Raw genomic sequence first — 20458 nt, forward strand, 5'->3', positions numbered from 1 at the left:
TGTACAAAACACAGATTTTTTTTTAAGGTAACAGAAAGAGCAACCTGTTTGTTTTAATGCATGGCTTTTAATGACCCATACCTGAGTCCAGACTGATGTGCATTAAAATAAAAGACAAGCAGTAAACAACACACAGAAAAAAAATATTCAAGGGAAGTATATAATAGTGGTGATTGTTTTAGTCATTTCTTTTAAATACCTGCTAAAATATTTACGAAATATAATTCCATATTTATCCCAGTAAAACAAAATACATATCTACAAATGGGAGTTTTCTTTACAAAGGAATATAAAGGCCACACTAAAAAGACAACAAAATTACACTCCAAGATCAACGTTGCAATTTTACAAAAACAATTTGTGTATTTTTTAGATTGAATTTGTAATATTACAACAATAAAGTTGAATCTATTTTTAAGAAAACAAATGTATACATTTCAAAAGTTAATATGTATTACAGAATGTCGTATTTTCAATAAGTATTTTCAAGGAAAAATATGTATAGTTTTTCAAGATTAAAGTTGTAGGCTATATTTGGATATTCAATTTGTAATACTACAAGAATAACATAATAGATACTTTCGGATTAAAGTTGTAATATTACATAAATGTGTAATATTACAAGAATTAAATCACATACAATATGTTCAAAAAATAGTTGGTGTACTTTTGCAAAAAAGTTGTATATTTCCGATGAAAGTAGCAATAATACAAGAATAAATTTGTATGAACAAAAATGTACATTATTAAGAAAAATGTTTTGTATGTAAAAATAAAAAGTTGGATCCATTCATCCATCAATCCAAAAAGTTTCATTTCTGATATTGATTACTTTCTGATTGTAATGCAATGACAATAAAAACAATGGCATTTTGTGTAGATAAAAAGTAGTACTTTTTCAAGTTCAAAGTTGCAATATTAAGCAAATATATTTGTATATTTTGAGGAAAAAAAGTCAGAAAAATAAACACTTTATTCCTTTAAAATTACACCTTTAAATACTACTTTTTTTGGTCAAATTACAACTTTAATCTCTGAGTGTCATTTTTATCATAGATACTTTCAGGGTGGCCCTAATGCTCCTTTGTGCTCTTGCATGGCTAAGAATAAACAGCAATCTGTCTTTTCCATGCGTATACATGTGGACATGTTCTAAAAATGGCCAGCTAATGGAGACAGAGTAGGCGAGTTGTCCTGTTAGAGAGAGCAGTTAAATATTCCAAAATCTGTGGGGTTTTCTGAGATCATAATCATTGTTCACAGATCAGTGGCGCGCGTCGGCATCTCCTCCATAGGTCTGCTGCGGCCGCACCTCCTCCTTATCAAGTCTCCTCTTCTTCCTCTGGGGGGGTCTTTGCTCGCTCCGCCTGCTCCTCCTCACAGTCTCTGTTCTCCTCCTCCTCCTCAACATCATTCCCGTCGCCTTCTTTACGGGTGACTCGGTCCGGGCATTGTAAAATGATGTCCCCGTTGACTTGGGGCAAGTGCAGTTCACACGGCGACGGGATACTGCCGAAGAGCGCCGCCTCCTCCCCCGTCGACCTTCTGTGGTGTCTCGTGGGCGGACGCCTCTTGAACGACAGCCGTACACGAGTCTGGCAGACGTAGGGAAAGGTTAACTTTACTCAACTGCAGATGAAGGGTGTCGTGTTTACTTACTTTACTAAAACGAAGGCAAACTAATGATGTCACACTTTCCTCAAAAAGACCAACTAAGGCTGCATTTGCCTAAAAAGAAGGCAAAATAATGGCTTTGCACTTTCCTCTGAACTACATAAATAATGGTTGTTGCACTTTCCTAAAATGAAGACAAATTATCATACAAATCCTGTTACACTTCTGTAAAAAGAAGACAATCTATTGATGTGTCATTGAACTAAAAAAGGCAACCAATTATTCAAATTGCACTTTAAAAGAAGACTTGAGTTTTCCTGAGAAGAAAATATTAAGGAGGAAGTGAACCTCAAAAAAGGCTATGCTCTACGCAAGCCTACTAGTCAAAACATGGCATTCTGATTAATATTGTGTTTGTGGAATATGAGTTAAATAGTCAAATCCAGCCGTTTTTGTCCATCTCAGGGGGCCGTCATTTTGCCACTTGCTGTCGACCGAAAATGACATCACAGTTGCTTAGGGCTCAGATAATGACCAATCATGGCTCAGCCTCAGAAAACAGGTGAGCCATTGTTGGTGGTTACGTTTTCAATCGACAAAAGTTTCTTTAGTTTAGTTTGTTGTGTTTATTATCGATTATTTGAAACTCTTTCACTGATTAGCAATTTTACAAGTAGCTGTTATATCTTTGTGTTCCACAGAAAAGCACTTTTATGTTTTGAATTTTCTTCCCTTACCCCATGTGAACTGAATCGTGACTTTTGGCATACCGCGACAACCCTTGCCACTTCACAATGTAACGTTATCCCGACTAAAAAGAAAAATCACTAACCATTACAATGCATTGTCCGCGTAAACTTATTCACTGAGGGAGAGTCACTTGTGTGTGAGAAATTCTCTCACCCATAGTAACACTAAATGCTAATAATAGGATTACGTCTTCAATGGTGTGCGCCGCTGAGGCTAATCTGAGGCGCGCGATACCTGCTGAGCTAACACGCCATGGGCGCCGCGTGACGTCACCGCTCGCTTTGCAAATAGCTGAATGGAAGTGCTCCGGTCAAGGTGATAGCAGAAAATAAGTGCAGTAGTACACGTGTGCAGTTAAAATAGACGGGGCAATTCATTAGTTACAAAATCAAACAGTGGCAGGCAATTCTTTTGGCACCTAGGCTTTCAATGGGGATTAATCTGACATAATCCACCGCTAAGTAAAATAAGATAAGATAAGTAGCCTAACCTTGATTATATCACCATGACCACATGGGCATACCATCAATACCATATGAAAATGTAATATAACAGAAAGAAACTGCGACGCAAAGTTCAGAGTCAATATTTATATAATAACCTGATAAAACCATTTAAGGATCGCAAATAAAATGCATCATAGTTAAGAGAGATGCTTATTTTGAATTGCATACTGTGGACCAGTGAGCTGGCCCTCTGAGGGACTGAGCCCTGTCACCGAGAGCAAAAAAAATGCAAGTTATTGGCGGCCTCCCCGAGAACTGGGCAATAGATACCATAAGAGATTTAGGCCTGTCTCAAAGAAGCTCCTGACCTCAGTCCAATATAGTTCCTTGGCAATTAGATGTCAAAAGATGGCTTCAAAACACTACTTTTACAAGAGATAGGGCTTTGGTCTGAGCACAAAAAGAGCTACATCGAACAGCACTATTGATCCTGAAGGCCCTGGGCAGATTAGATTGACTTGGCAACACAAGAGAGGCTGAAATCTGATTCTGGAGAAAAAAAATGTAACATGCACATATACATACCGGAAGCAACGCAGCCAAGATAAACACGACAAAATTAAAACAATAGACTGTTGGGAATAATTTGATACAGTTTCATAGAGCGGATATAAGAATTTATGTCGTTAATGTCGGTTAGTATTTCTGAACGTGGTTACATAATGTTTAGGTGGGCGGGGTGATGTCACCTTGTGGAAGGTGGGCAGCGAGGCCGCTTCAGCAGGGCTGTCAAAGCTGACGGGTTCTTCCTGATCCTCCTCCTCGTCCTCCACGGTCAGCTGGGCGGGCTGCAGGGTGGGGCTCAGCGGGGCCGCGGTGGTGGCGATGGCGGCGGGGGGCGGCGGAGACGGTGAATCAGTTTGTCGATTCACCTCGGCGCCCTTGGGCGATGGTAGCAGGGTAGTTGGCGACAAAGCGAGGTTGGCCTATGGTGGAAATGGGGAGGGAGACACTTGAGACTTGAGACGAGAATTCACACAAATGAACAGATAACACTCAAACAAATTGGATCACTGGAACTCAGTCCTATTTCCTTGATAATACACGTGTCAAGGCAAGGAAGCACATTAACGTCATGTTTCTTGCGAAATGGGTTTTTTCTTCTCCTATCGTCTTTACAAGCCTTGCACTTTTTTCACCAAATTCTTTCTTATATATACGGATGTCAGTCAGGGTCGGGTCAATTGTGTACAGTGTTCGGTATGTTGGATTACCGTAGATTAAATGAAATGTTATTATTACACAAGCCACAAGTACAAGGTAACTAAATGCAGATTGTGCCAAACCAGAAGTACATAAGCAACATTTCAATAGCATATACATATATTGTGTGGTATGGTACATAAATATGTCAACATGAGTGTCTATTTTTACGGGTAATAATACGATGGGGTAAGTACATATTTACCGTACATGTTTTTTACAGTCACAAAGGCCCTCTGAGGGAAACCACATCCACAATGTGGACTGTGACCACAATAAATTGAGCACTCCTAACATGCATATAGTGAATAAAAAGAGCACACACATTTTTTAAGATTGTGGCCCACTGGCATAAATCCGTCCTACCTGCACAGGCGAGAAGAAGAAGAGGGAGAAGCGGCAGCCCTTTTGTCCCATGGCTGACACGACGCGTGTGACAATGCTGGCGATTTCAAGCCTTGCTAGAGGCCCCGCGGGGCCGTGATCCCATTATGAGCTCGTTAATCTGACCTCAACAGGGACAAGTGCTCCCCATCTCAACCGCTTGAAAGACTACAGAGCGTAGTGGTGGTGGTGATTGAACAGCAGGTGGCAGCAGTGCAGTACCTGAAGTCTCTCGATGATGGAGGAGCTTTTCTTCTTCCTGATTTTAACAGGACTCGTGGAGAGCGTTCCATTTGTGTTCGTCTGGAAAACAAACGCACACTTCAAAGTCCTGCAGGGACTGATTCATAGATTGAACTGCAGATTGGGTCAAGCCCTAAAGTGTATGTTATGTTGTGAACTACAGATGTTTTCAAAATGTAATACTAGAGCTGACGTAATAACAGATGATTAATGTTTTTTTTACAGTTTTACTTCCTTTCTTTGCATAAAAGTATCTACTATCAAGAAGGGGCCAGAATGTGGCTAATGGGTGGGCCTGGTAAAATCAGGGTGGGCCTGAATATTTCCCTCACTGAGCACAATCCTCCTATCCCAACACATCGTACATTCTAATAAAATGACAAACTGAATAATGTGAAGTTCAGAACTTCCTTGGACAACCACAATTATGCCATTCTTAATGATTTAATAATCATTTACTAAAAATTTCAAAGTACATATATTTTTCATGAATCTCATTGGGTGGGCAGTCTGTCAATCTGGGTGGCCACCTGAGGCTCCGCCCCTGTTATCAAGTAGTACCACTTTTTTTCAGACCAATACTAGTAGGAGTATTCACTCTTCGAGTATTCACCGATACCACGTTTAGTTTCAATATCTCTAGTACTTTTGAAATATAAAATTTCACTAAACACAATGACAAAAAAATTGTGAAAAACTGCTGCAGTGTAATGCCAACTATACTACAGAGAAGGACTTTACTTGATTTCAGATTTTGTTCTCTTTTTTTTGCCTTGATTATCAGTGGCTGGTATCGGCAGCCTCCAGCCACCAGGATCCGGGATAGCAATTTTGTTTTGTTAACTAACTGTTAACATTTAGTCCCTTATCCCTTTGCATGCGAAGTATGTCCTTGTGTGAGATAGACCGTAAAAATCTCTACCAGCGTATACATTTAAAGCAACACTATGTCATATGTCAGTTTCTGTTGATTATGGCGGCGCCATGTGGACAAAAGCGGTAGTGTTTTGACAATGATCAACCACATTTCCCATGCGTGCCAGCGCGTAGTGTCGTGAAATCCTGAGCCGTCCTTATAGCGAAAGGAGCAAGTGAGTATGCCATAAAAATCATGTTCATCAATTGAATGATGTTGATGTTGAATTGACATCAGATGCCCACTGGTTTTCAGGGTGAACTAACCACGTTTAAGGGTTTTTTTCTTTTTTGATGTCAAAACGGGTCGATGTGACCCGAACAAGGGTGAAGTATGTTTGGGACGTAATCGAAAGTTTTATGGTGGCAGTTCATGAAAGCCATAAAATCACTCACATTAGATTCTTGCACATCATCTTTGGGAAGCCTCAGCGAACATGGAGATTTTTGTCGAAAGGGTGACTGCAAAACAAGAGGAAAAAAATACAATGCAAACGTGAGTAGCTGGTGGAACGTGAGTAAAATATATTTAACATGTCTAACCTCATCATGGGCAGCGGGCATGGGTAGTATATGACCTTTGAACCTGCCGGCCAGCTCGGCCACCGACAGCTTGGATGGAGAATGCTTGTTTGGCAACAAGGCGCATAAGACAAGAAGAAACATTCACATTATTGATTGTTGTCCTTCCATCCTTCCATGACCTCAAATGCTTCTGAAATCCTGGGGCGGTCGGCAACAAATGGCTGCCTTTTGCATATCAGAAAAACAAGGAAAATGAGCATACACTTGGGTTATTGTTTTCAATTTATCTGCTAATCGATTTGTGGATGCTGCGTATTGATGTCTCTTTTTAACATATGGAAGGGAATTCTTATTTAATCATGCTAAATGTCACTATGACCACTTTGAAAATGGCCATTAAAAACAGTAGTACAATGTGGCTGGTGCACACTAGCATACATCGCATAAACAATACAGAAGATGGACTATAAGTTTTCTTTTTTTTCTGTAATATTGGTAATTGCTCATTTTATTTATAATTGGCTATGACCCCATACTCAGCTATTTGTGTTTCCAATCACAGAGAGAAGCAGGACAGCTCACAGTGTGTAATACAATTTAAAAATGCACAAAATAAATGTAAAAAATGAAAAGAAATTATATGTACATGTATAATAAAATTCATTTTCCCTCATCCTCTTCCCATACCCATGTGTGTTTATTTCAAAATGCAACTCATGCCACACCAAATTAAAGGCTCTTTATATTACAGCTCAAGATGACCCACAGTAAGGTTAAAAAAAGAAAGAAAGTAAGAAAATTCAGAAAAATACTTATGCAAAATATATTACAAAAATAAACAAAGCATTATTATTTATAACATTATTACTGGCCTTATTTTTGTTTTTACCTGTTTTTGCTGCATATTGCAAATAACCCTTTTGTCATATTGCGTGTCAAAAATGACCTAAAAATATTTTTTAAATTCCAAATAAAAAAAAAAAGCCTTCTCTTCTGACCTAAACACTATCAGAATTACTCACCTACATTTGCCAACTAAATTCATAATTTTGCTTTATCCAATTAAATTAATTTATTCCCAATACAGTAGTCTGTTTTCTTCATTTCCTAGCAATTGTTTTGGCTGCACCACTTCCAATGTGTGTGTTGACTTTACCTTTTTTTTTTTTTTTATCCAATTAAATTTATGTCTCTTTTTGTTGCCATGTGAGTGTAATCTGCCCAAGGCCAATCAGTAATGTTGTCCCATGTGACTCAAACTATATTAGCAACTTACTTGAACCTATGAGATATTAAATTCGTCCCAGAGGCCACAATAACATCAACATTTCTCTGGGGACTTCTTTTGTCCACATGAAGTACAGTTAGACCCGTTCTCTCTCTCTCTCTCTGTCTGTCTCTCTCTCTCTCTCTCTCTCTCTCTCGCTCTCTCTCTTTCTCTCTCTCTCTCAGTCTCTCTCTCTCTGGCTGGGTGCCACAGCTGTCCAAGCAGCCGCCTCCAATTTCTTAGGTGTGAACGCTCGCCTCCCCTCCCTGCCCGCACGCTTTGACGCGTAACCCATGGCAACGTACACACAAACCATTGCCTGAGCTAGATACACACACATTTTGATCACAGGCTTTATTTTCCCATTTTTTCCCCCAGTCATGTTGTCAGCATGACCTCACCACCACCGCCCAAACGTATGACTTCAGGGCATCGGCCGCCGACGCCCTGAAGCACGGCCCAGAAAAACGCCATGGGACCACCCACCCCTCCAAGCTCTTTTACGCTTTCCTGACAGGCAAACACTTTGTGTAGTACAAAAATCACTGTTTGGTCCAATACTTTTGTTCAACTTTTGTTAGTCCCAACAGAAAATAGAAAAAGAGCTCTTTCCTAAGATAAAAGTCAAACAACATCACAAATCACTGCCTGTGGACTATCATTGAAAATCCCGGGCGGGCACCGCTACGGTGACCCCATGCCCCCTGCACGCTCCTGCTGCTCGGTTGAATTGATTTGTTCATTTAAATGAATAGAAAATAAACTGAAAAAACAGTGACAAACAGCTATTAACAACTGTTTGTTTCAGCAACTTGCTGATAGGTCAAATGTTTTGGTCAACTTTAGTAAAAATGAATAGATAATACATACACAGAAAAGCTTGAACTCTTTACTGGCCGGTATTCTAATTGTTTGCTTCTGCAGTTGCTGGTTGGTGTAAAAATATTGTGTCGTCTTTTGTTAAAATGAATTGAGATTTGAACATTTTCATGGCTGATACACTGATTGTTTTTTTTTTTTGCTTCTGCTTCTGCCCAGTCCAATTTTCACAGTCATATTTAGCCAGAATAAATAGAAAATATGCTGATAAGCAGTAATAAGCATCTGTTGAGTATTAGAAATAGTAGAGTGTTGACCCCTTTTCAGTGAATTTTAATCTAAATATATCGTCGCTGTCATGTGAAAAACACTCTTCTCCCTTTTTATTTCATTTTGTTATTTTTACATGAATCATGTTTCCACGTTACAGACATCGCATGAACGTGAAAATTAAAAAAATTGGCGATAAGTGTTTTTCACAGGACAGCGACGATATATAAAAAAAAATCATAAGAATAGCCGATACATTGTTTACTTCCGAAAATCGATGACCAATCGAATATTTTGGGTAATCTTTTGTAAAAATGAATAGAATATAGACTGAAGAGTGCTGACCGCCATGTCGGCAGTTGTGTTGAGATAATTCAAAATCAATATTGTTGCCGTTCTTGCTATTGATCTGATTTAAGACCATCATTCCTGAGCTGTGATGATGTTAGCTTGCTTGAGTAAGTCATTGTTGTTTTTCCATCACAAACCCACAAACCCCTTTTGATAACATACTTTGTCTTTCTCAGCACATGCCTGATCCTCTTAACTACAAGCCATATTTAGCAATCAGCTACATGTACAGTATGCGGCGCCCGAGTGGGAATTTGTGGTTGACAGGCCTGGGAAAAAGCCCCGTAACAAAGCCAGGCAGCCTGGATCGCTGCTCTGCCTTGACTGGCCCCTGGGACAGAAGGGTCCCCATATGGGCTGGACCACATCTGGACTGGAACATACAAAAAAATCCATCCAACGACAAAGCAAGTCTATATAAGGAAACCATGATGGGAAAAGGTATAAGGCAGTTCAAATGTTGAGATTTTGCCAAATCTGGTCAAAAGTACGTCACAGCATATCATAGCAAGCCGTGCTCCGCCCATATTATCTGCCATTGGAAAAAAAAAAAGCTTCGTTATTTAACCCTTTGGGAAATCTGCCTCCTATTGAGGCTCATTTGGGCGAATTCCCTAGTAGCTATTTCTCCAATTACAAGCCCTGGAATTCACCCAAAATGGCTGCTTCAAACCAAAATGGCCAACTTCCTGTTCAATTTCAAACCTGTTCAATTTTGGGCATGTATCCTTGTAACTTTTTTTGTAGCTCTTATGATAGACATTAGACTCTCACGTCAACTGGTGAAACTAGGGGGTCTGATGTCAGGAGGCTGCAACGCCTTATTTGTTTTATAAGGCATGAACCAAAATGGCCTCTGATTGGCTGCAATATAAACGATTTCCGCAATACAAAAAAAAAAAAAAATCACATTTATTTGCGGAACACAAAAAGCACTTTAAAATCTTAGTAGCAAAAGAAGTCATCAATGACACCGGAGGAATTTGATGGCTTGAGGCCATTTGGGGAATTTTTGATCCCATTTGACAGCATTGTCGAACATAAGACATCAATCACATGGCCAAATAACACTGCTGACACTGTTGGAGTGTGACTGCACTTCCTGTCATATGCACCACTTGGGAACATGTTCAAAAACCACCATGCTATCATTTCAGTCCAAATTTTTGGTGCTGGGGGTTCACGTGTTTTTCTTTAGAAGTCATAGACTCCAGCAACCGATCACAATGTCCGTGCTTTCGTCTATTTCTGCTCCAACTCACTTTCCAGATAGAGATCTTACTCGTGGGATATGTTTCGATAAGCTTTGGTCATCACAAGACAATTTGAACCCTCAGCGGGAGGCATTTGGCTCTATCGACGCACACATAAGGTTTCCCGTACGACCCGGCAGAAGACCACACAAAGCAAGCTATTGTCTCTGGCTGCGGGTTTTCTGAGAATCCTAACTTGGCCGATGGATATAAAAGCAGTGGAGCAAGAAATCTAAAGAAAACCGACAAAAAAAAAAAAAAAAAAGAAAAAAAAAACATGCCTGGCTCAAGAGCTTGGAGCCTGGTTTGCAGCAACATAACACAGTACAGTAGTGGTTATGAAGCGTAAAAATGTTAACTCCACTTTCTTTAACTCCATTTGTCATCAGTCACATGAACATGACCAGCAGAGAGAGGATCTGATTTTAAACAACCATTAAAAACAAAAATCAAAACAAATGGACGGAATACAGCGGTCGCTGGTTTTCGACGGAATCCTGCCATAATCTATCGCTAACCTATGCTAGTTTACAGTAATATTTTGACGTAAAACACTTGTAGGCCAAATATGCCAAAAACATCCAACGCGTCGACCTCTGGGAGTCGTAGTTGGCCGAAGAGGTTAAGCAGCCACGCACTGTAAATGTTTTTTCTCGGTTTTGCCGTGTGGCCTGTGGCTTGAATATCTCCCTGTTCTACTCTGCTTTCACATGCTGTGTGAGTGTAAATTACAAAGTAAAACAAACGCCACCGAGCTTTTAAATGCCACTTGACTGCCGAATGATGATGAACTATCAAGAGCGTCCTTCTTTGACCTCTATTATTAAAGCTTGATTGGCCTGGGTTGATTTTTAGCGGGGTACATTTTTGAAAATGACACATGAAAACACTTGCTATTTAATTATTCTTTAAGGTCAATCTGTGAATGCAAAATTACATTTTTTTTTTTTAATCTGCAAAAAGTGACTGAAAAGGCTGCAATATTTACTGTATGCCCAGCCTGTAGATGGCAATGTCACTTTTTCGCCACAGGTTTTAACACAAAAAAAGGAGAAGAAGAAGAAAACCTACTTATGACTTGCTGTTCATGCCATATGCGTTCAAAATAAATTTGTGAAGTTGTCATCCTGAAAGTTTAAAAGACTACAAGTCAAAGTGTTAAGTTAACAACTCTAATTGAAGTAGATTAATAAAGTGTCTTTCATATTAATTCAGGGTTAAGTTCCCTATAATTTAGAGTAAGCCTAATCTATAAAAACAAAACATTTATGTATGGTAAATCTGATATTGTTTATTTTAATACAGATTAATTTATTGCTTGTGTTTGTTAAGAAAAGATCCATGGAGGTGAACCTAAAATGTTAAAATGTTAATTTAAAAAAGATCCGCTCTACAGTTATTAAATGTTTTATGATGGTGTCAGTTTGAGGCTGCAACAAATTAATTAAAGTTATATCTCTTCCTTTATGAACAATATTTTGGAATTAGAACAACTTGGGAGTCAAAAAACACACCAGGAGGAATGAATCCTTTGTTCTGACTAAATTAGAAAATAACGGGTCAAATCCGAAAGTAGCTAATTCGTCCTCCAGTCTTTTGCAAGCAGCAGTAAAACACGGCGTTACTTTGAGCCACCAAGGAGAAGCACTGATTGTTCGATTTTGCTCTCCATCTTACCAAAAAAGGCAACGCCGAGCGGCTGGTCGACACATTTTGAGTCGCTGCTGCTTGAGGAAGCCGGTGATAAAGTGAAGATAACGACATTTCCTCTTCCTGGATCTGCTTCTCAGCCCCACGACACGCAACAGATTAACTTTTTCAAGCTGACTCTGCATGTCGTCACTGGACGTGGCCTCTTTGGGTCTCCTCCTCTCGGGCCTCCTTATCCACACCGCTGTGGTTCCCACCCCGGCTATCTCTTAACACCATAGTAGGTTTTTACACGGAAACTTGCAAGGCTCAGTGTCTGACTCTTTGCTGATAGCAGGGGAAGAAAACACATTATGTTTTCATTTTGAGGTAAGTTTACACTCCTGGTGAGGAAAATAGGAGTCCCAGTTCACATGGACCTGCAAAAATTGGGGGGAAAAAAGGGGAAATAAAAAAGCTGTAATGCATATGCCACGCCTGTAGTGAAAGGCTAGTCGGACTCGCCGCCGGACGGCCGTTTAAAATTATAGGACCGGCCTATAGATGGGTACTATTTTTTTCCTCACGAAAAAAAAAAGGCGAATGACGGACGACCGAAGGGTACCCACGCTGCAGATGGATGACGAATAACGAATGCGAAGTTTTAGTAAAATGCCCATCCCTGGGACGGCATGCCCATCTCTGCTAGTATTGATAAAAAAGAGTTTACCGTTGGGATTTTTATAGATCTAAAAAAAAAAAAAAAGCATTTAACACTATAGACCATAACATATTATTTAATAAATTAGATAGATATGGCATAAGAGGTGTAGCATATAAATAGATAAAACTGTTATTTAGATAATAGATGAGTATGTGCAGTTCAATAACATCAAACCAACTGAAGATCACTCATGTGATTCCTCAAGTGTCTGTGCTAGCCCCCAAATGATTCATATTGTATATAAATGATATATACTGTGTCACAAAACTACTTAAAATTGTCTTATTTGCCAATGACACAACTCTCTACTGCTCTGGAGAAAATCTGAAACAGAAACATTATAAACATCTGAAACTGAAACTTTGGAAAATGAATTGAACACATTTAAAAAATTGGTTCGAGCTAAATAAATTATCACTTAGACATAAAGAAACCACGTTAATTGTTTTTGGCACTAGACCAACTAAACACCAGAGCTGGGATTGCTAGGCAATCTTTGCAATTGAGCTATATCTTGTAATGATCCTTCCTTGACACCAATTGCTGCTTTTCTATTAGCCAAGGAACTATGCTGAAGTGAGTTGCGGAGCTCCATTTATGCAAAAACTGTGCCTTGCTGACAACTTGTGGCATCTAGAGGTATTTAGAAACCTTTTTATTTTACCAATGAATGGTCGATTTTGGCTTTTCACAGCAAGGCTCGGTGCTTAACACGGTATCTAAATCAACTCGTCGAATGTCTGGCCCGAGCCCTCAGAGACCAAAATGTTGCGATGCCACATCTGTAAAGGCAGCAGAGCGCAAAAACAGACCTATTAAAACGTCCAATGACATCATCGCACTTTTGGAGAAGCTTCATACCGAGCCAGAATCCGACTTGCGCAGTGCACCAGCAGGATGCAGGATTCTCCTCAAGAACACTTTAGCGGCGGGGAACTAACGAGGGTTCCCCCACTCCCCCTTCTAGCTGAGCACAAATCCAGTCACAGTGTTCAACTGTTGTCTGGCCCTCCCCATGGTCCAAATAGAAAGTTAATGTGGTTTGCAGGATACTTTTTTTTGAAGCAGAAGGAGGCGTTTTCAGGAAAGTGTGACACGATGTTTGTCAATCACCACTTGAAAATACAGTGGTGACCTCATTCCAAACCACTAAACATCCAAATAGCTAGTACTGCAATCCAGAAAGTTGTTGTGTTTTCCTCTCAATGTAAAAAAAACAAACAAACAAAAAAAACAGGTCGCACTATGTACAGGTCCTTTCGGCAAGTAGTTTGCACCTTAGCCTCTGATACTGAACAGGAAAACGTGGAGTAAGATCCATTTGTTTATTTCTATCGCGCTTGTCTACATTCAGACAACAGCCATTGACATTAATTACACTTTCCTAAAAAGAAGACAAACAATTAGGTTGCACTTTCTTTTTTAAAAAAAAGAAAAACTAAGGATGCTGCACTTTCATAAAAAGAACAACTATTAACATTGCACTTTTCTAAAAATCAGACAATCTATTGATGGCACACTTTCCCAAAAGCAAGACAAACTACTAATGCACTTACTTAAAATGATGACCCAATATTTCTGCCTTTTAATAAGAAAACAAATGATTGATGTTGCATTTTCCTAAAAAAATAGACAAACTATTGTCACTACATTTTCTCCCATAGAAGACAAACCATTCATATTGCACTTACTTAATATTGAAAAAAACATTTTCTGTTGCACATTTCTGAAAGGAAGACAAACTGTAGATGTTGTGATTTCCTGAAAAGAAAATGGACTAGGCCTACAGTATATATATGGCACTCTCCTAAAAAGACGACAAACTATTGATGTTGCAATACTATGATGTAGCATTTTCCGAAAAATAAGAAAAACTCGTAGTGTTGCACTTTGGTAAAGAGAAGACAACTCCTGATGTTGCCAACTTCCTGAAAAGAAAACAAACTATAGTATTTATGTTTCACTTTCTTAAAAAGAAGACAAACTACTGATGTTGCAACTTCCTAAAAAAACAAAAACAAAAGAAAAACTAAAGATTTAGCACATTCCTAAAACGAGAAAAACTATTAGTGTTGTGCTTTCCTACAGAGAAGCCAAACTACTGAAGTTGAACTTTCCTAAAAAGAGACCAAAAAGATACATCGCATGATTTTACAGTTTACAGTTTACTGTGTTCACCCAGGAAACTTCCCTTTTCATCTATTCCTAATGTGGTGAGTCTGTTTCCTATTACAGGACAGGCATCCACCCTGTAAACATAGCCCGTCTGATACGACATCTGCCGCCAATCAAGAGCTCTACTACGACGTCGCCGGGTCCAAAACAAGTCAAATGACTTCTCATGACGGAACATTACATAAGGAATCTACTTTATTTCTCCAGCGGTGTCAACATTATTCGCTAACCACAAGAATCTGGTGTCCCAATCAGATCCTGTGCTGGCTCCCATATGCCGCAGGGTGGTGCCGGGCGGCCCCTCATGACACACGCGAAACAACTGGGAATAACTTTAATTTAAGTGAAGTAAAAGACGGGCTTGTTTTGCTGTTACAGGGAGGGCACTGCTAAAAAAGCCATCAGGGAAATACCACAGAGGAGTAGCCAAACAAAAAGAGGAAAAAAAGTCAAATACTGTACTACAGTTTAACAGACCAAGTGAAGTCCATCTTCAACATATATGCGCTTTAAGTGGACTTTATTTTAAATAAAAACCTGAAGCAAGTAAGAAAACATATTGGCTAATTGATTTAAATGAATGTTTACAGACTAAAGTGACCAGCTGGTACATTCACGACAGGTTTAAAAACTAAAGTGGTACTGGTTAGCTAAATTAACGTTTGCAGGTTAACTTGGCTACATAGTTCATGTTTACAAGCTAAACTGGCTAGCTACTTATTTGACTGAACTTTTCCGAGTTAAAGTGGCAAGCTCCATCTTGGACAAAATGTCTGAAGACTCATGTGGCTAGATTTGACGGAATGTTTTTCACACTTAATAATAATAAAATAAACAATAAACTTATATAGCACCGTTTAAAAAATGTCCAAGGTTGCTTAAGTGGCAAGCTAGTAATTTGGCTCTAAACAAACCCCAGACACTAGCTAGATATAGCTAGGTCGGGCTAAAACTGGAGAAGGGTCTGTCTGTTGGCTGTGTTAGCATCAAAAATATGACCTCCATTTTGATCTCATCTTAATTCAATTCAATTCACTTACAAATCTCTAATTTATCAAAAATCAACTGTTAAACATTTTTTATTATAAAAAACATGACATAAAAGTTAGGTTTAGCTATCTCAAGCTATAATAATAATAACAATAATAATAATAATAAGTCTACTTTTTTTATGTTGACATGTTTTGTTACTTTATTCACATATCTACATTTAAATAAAATCAACGTTTAAGCTTTTTGCATTGTAAAAAAAAGTCAGTTTCTAGCCTGCAAGGCTGAGTTAAAATCTTAAAAATAGAATGCATGCCAATTAATTTATTTTAATTGACGTTTTACCCACCATTCCACTACAAATATTTGTAAACTTCTTTCTTTTTACAACAAAAATAAAATGAAAGAACATTTCTTTATGAGGAAAAAATGTTTATGGGCGGATGACAGGAAAGTCACTTGTTACCTCCATCCTGGAGAATTTTCCTCACTCAGTCGTCCCTTCTTTACTCCTCCTTTTCTTCTTTTTTGTGACTTATTTCATGAGGTCTTGAAGTCGAGAAAAAGGTGCATGTGACAAGAAGAGTGGAGCTATGTTTGTTTATATCCGCACATAAATGAGTCCCATCGGCCAGGAGGAGGAAGAGGGGGAGGAGGAAGGTGACTTTTACTCACGTTGTTTTTCTGAGAGCTGTCAAGTCAGACATGTTGAGTAAATCTATTTCCAAATATTTTTTTTCAAAATAAAAGAAATAAAAGCTTAAACTTCCTTCTTAACTGGCTTTACGTTCTGTTGCCTTTCCAAACATAACATTGCTTTGAGGCACACCTTCCAAAAAGTATTTATTCATTGAATCATTTATTATTGTACACTAATTTTGAAACAGAGCTTTTTCTTATATGTATCTACAAAATAGCAAAATACTATACATCTAGTTTATAATGACTGATATTCAGACCATAAATTAACTAAATTAATGAAGTCAGAATTATTTAATTTGATTACATTGCATTCACTTTGTTGGTCTAAAATTATACTGATCATTTTCAAAGTCTCGTTTATTAGTTTGCATTTATTATTTGCCTCAGCCATCAAACACCAATCTGAGGTGACACACAAGAGGGTCACATAACTTCATCCTTGTTCCATAAAAAAAAAAAATCGTGACAAAATCATGTTTTTAAGTTCATTAAGTTCAATACATTGGCATTTACTATTTAAAAAGCTAGTTTGTTTATCATTTCTTGAGGTAACAATTTTATGTAACATTTGTGTGCAATGCATTTTAATTGAAACATTGTTTATGTAGTTTTCCCCCTCTTTTTGAGTGCAGTCTTGATGTTTAACTGTGCGCAGTGTTACAGTGAATAACTTGTAATATTTTTTTCTGTTAAAACGTTTGACAACCATTGCTGCAGGGAAGCCACGACAGCAGTTTACTGTAGCGTCCTCTGGTGATCATGAGGACAAATGCATGCCTTGTATTCCTTTTGATCATACTGGATCCTTATTTTTGATTCTTTATTTAATTTGGATTAAATACAGACGTTTATTTGAATTATGCAAGCATTATGTAAAATCAACATTCAGTTTTTAGTATTGTGTTTTCTTTCCTTTCCCTATCTTCCATTGGCTATGTATTCAAATGACTCTATGTGAAGTGACCAAAATATTAGAAAAAGCTCTCAGGGTGATGTTAACTACAACCAAAACAAGTACAATTTTGTAATATTAAAATCTGTCTGACGATAACAACTATGAACATATAGCATGTGATTGGGGCGACTGGAGGTCAGCGACATGTCGGAGGCGTGTGTGAAAGGTTTCGAGGGAGGCGTGATGACACTTTTGCTCACACAAACAAACACACAAGGAGGTCAGGCTACTTGTCCATCAATTCAGGACCTGACCTTCGGCTCATTTGGTCCACGCGTGAGGGGAAGACTCACGCTGGCCTGCCAGGAGGTGCCAGTCTGGAAACGATGAGTCACAGCACATACGCATTCTGTCTTCTGTGTGTGCGTGGTGATCCATGGCGAAGAGCAGCTCCTTGGAAAGATTGTGATGAATGCGCTATTTACCTCCATTTTATGAATCTGTCTTGTTAGTTTATGCTTCGATAAGTGTATGTGTAATTGTAAATGGACAATTCATTTATTTATAGCGTTTGTAAATGAGTGGATGGGTATTTTATTTCTTTTTATTTCTTTTTCGTGCATTTCGGTGATTCATTTTACAATGTCTATCCGTCACGTCTTGGACCGGTATTTCATTTAATTGTATTTGACTTTCCTGTCTTGCATTGGAATATTAATTGTATCACATCGACCGGTCTTCTGTCTCGTAATGGATCTGTTATCTCTAGTAAACGTACATCACCATCTGCTAGTGAAGAAGAATGTGTACATGCAACTGCATTTCTTGTGCACATCCACATACCATCTGGGAGTATCATGAGTGGATTGAATTGTTTACAACTGTTTAACCAAGATAGCGTTTAGCTGCCAAAACAGCCAGGTCGGGCACTATACCGGCGTCCGCCAGGTAGAATCACAAAAATATTTAAGATTCCTTAGTAACGCAATACTATTGCATTTTATTGCTAAACTTGTCAAGTTTTCAGTTTTTAATGTATTATTTTTACAATTAAATAATTATCGCAAAACCACTGCGAAACGAAGACTTCCACTTTCAGACCGTTCCGTTCCTGGGATGGAATGGCCATCTCTGACTAATACCCTCTAGCAAAAAAGCCTCAGCCTAATTTTTTGATGAACACTTTGGTCTACTATGCTACTGTTTTTGAATATCAGTCAAGATGGTGGTACTTGGTTTTAAAAGGTCGAGAACCACTGCTTGTATTTCACATGAAGTTAACACTTTTCAGGTGAAAACGAAAATGCACTTGCTTTGCCAGAAAAGTAGAGGACATTAGCTCACACTGGTGTGGAGCCGGTCCTGCGCTGACAAGCTGACATCATTTTACCGCTGCCCAAATGCACTTAGAGGGGCCATTACTTTGAATATGGTGATGTGGATGGGAGTCAGGGCCTCGGTAATGTGATCACCGTGTCACATTATGTGCCGTTCCAGGCACGTACGTGGCGGGCCCAAAAGGACCTCGGGGATCAGCTGGCACTGGCACACATGCTCGCAAGCCCACAAACACACACACACACACACACACACACACACTTGACTTATACAACTTGCTTTGTTTGATACACCAGACGACGGTAGCCCGACGGACTTACTGTCAGTGTCTTGAGCAAATAAACACATGGATGAGAGAGAATTTTCTACAATAATGTGAAGACAAAACTGACATTATTTTGGTTGGCAGTAAAGAGAAGGGGGTCACTATTAGTAAACATCCCGAAAAACCACCGAGCAAGTCACAAACAGCCACATCGAAGCTGTCACCGAATCAGCTTTTTACCATTTGAAAAACATCAACGGAATTAAAAGTTTTCTCTCCCAGAAAGACCAGGAGAAACTCATCCATGCGTTCATCTCTAGTAGACTGTATTACTGGAATGGCCTTTTAACAGAACTTTCCTTTCAAACCTGATCTTTGGTTCCCCGATTCATGTTACCATAAATTTGTTAATATGTGCACACACAGACACATATCTTCTGATCTGATTTATTTCAAAGCAAACCTATCACAACGTTAAGACATTGTCATCCATCATTAAAACATAATATTGCAGATCTTGTCAATTCCACAGACTTTAATATTGTGACGATAAATCCAATGAAGACAAAAGCACGTAAACAACTTTCGACGCGTGTTTGAACAATAAGATTTGAAGGATAATCATGTAACACGTCAACATAGACAAGGTCAGGCATAATATAAACACCAGGGCCACAATATTAGGTACTCAATCTACACAGGTGGGCATACCGCCTATGTGACGGACCGATCCGCCTATGACGGACGCCCATTTTGTAGGCGATAAACGATAGACGGGAAACTTCACTATATTTCCCGTTTTTTTTCCCATCTATGTAATCGTCTATTTTTGTGGCCTCCAGGGGGCGCCACAAAATCAAGGCATGCCATATTCAACTGCGTCTTTATCTTTACATCTGCTAATCAACATTTCACTGTAATGATGAAGTTGTTTATAATTTAATATATATTACACATTACTTAAAAAATTACAGTTAAAGTTGCATATTATACATGCATTGTAGACAACATGTTATCTATTAGGTTTTTCAATTTTAGATTTTAAATGATAAAACAGTGCTACCTTGAGGTGCAAGTGACTCAGTTTACAAGTTTTATTAAGCATACAAGCCGTCGTTCGGCCGACTATTTTTTCCTTGACAAAGATAATGACTTTCTAACACCCCATTTTTTATTTATTTATTTAAAAAAAAAAAAAAAAAAAAGCGCTCCCGCAGACTTGAGATGTGAGCGCTTTTCAACTCAAGTCACTAGTTTAACACACACAATAAGGAGCACTTTGGCAAATAGTCAACAAATCATAAAAAAAGAGGCTTCAAGCTGTTTGCCATCCCCAGCTGAGGTTTACTGTCAAACTAAACCTAAAACCAAGAGAATGACACTTTGTGTTCTGAAAACAATCACATATCTTAGCCTTTTAGTCAGTTAACTTGAGGCTAATTAGCAACCAAGCTGCGACGCGATAAACCTTCAAGCAACACATTGAACACAAACAGTGCAGCAACACATGTAGAAAGATAACAGTACTCACAGTCATATAGTCTTTATCCTCAATGAAGAACGACTAGTTAGCGCCTACCAACAAGCTGAGAGGAATAGAGACATCTCAATAAATAGCATATCGGTTTGTCTGTCTTATA

General features: G+C 38.7%; 1 protein-coding gene across 2 annotated transcripts; it reads right to left on the reverse strand.

The window, feature by feature from the left end:
* Positions 1-47: 47 nt before the first annotated feature.
* On the reverse strand, positions 48-16277 carry LOC147144817 (capZ-interacting protein). 2 transcript variants are annotated; one of them, XM_086036868.1, is made up of 6 exons: positions 16085-16277; positions 6159-6242; positions 6012-6077; positions 4680-4760; positions 3560-3796; positions 48-1595 (listed from the first exon to the last, which is right to left on the reverse strand). In XM_086036868.1, exons 1-6 carry the CDS (start codon positions 16088-16090, stop codon positions 1323-1325), a joined length of 747 nt encoding a protein of 248 aa, XP_085892994.1. In that variant the 5' UTR covers positions 16091-16277; the 3' UTR covers positions 48-1322. The 2 variants fall into 2 exon arrangements, with proteins under 2 accessions (XP_085892994.1, XP_085892992.1); XM_086036866.1 differs by having other exon boundaries at positions 6159-6365.
* Between the last annotated feature and the right edge of the window lie 4181 nt (positions 16278-20458).

This window comes from Filicampus tigris, chromosome 7 (assembly GCF_054856515.1).
Source record: "Filicampus tigris isolate MCC_2025a chromosome 7, RoL_Ftig_1.0, whole genome shotgun sequence".
Taxonomy (NCBI): Eukaryota; Metazoa; Chordata; class Actinopteri; order Syngnathiformes; family Syngnathidae; genus Filicampus; species Filicampus tigris.

Bases quoted from the DNA above. Each gene is read 5' to 3' on its own strand.
- LOC147144817 (XM_086036866.1), bottom strand. From the start codon at position 6,281: ATGTTTCTTCTTGTCTTATGCGCCTTGTTGCCAAACAAGCATTCTCCA. The intron at 3,797-4,679 runs GTACTGCACTGC...TTTCCACCATAG, and splicing joins CCATCATCGAGAGACTTCAG to GCCAACCTCGCTTTGTCGCC. The intron at 1,596-3,559 runs GTGACATCACCC...TACGTCTGCCAG, and splicing joins CGCTGCCCACCTTCCACAAG to ACTCGTGTACGGCTGTCGTT.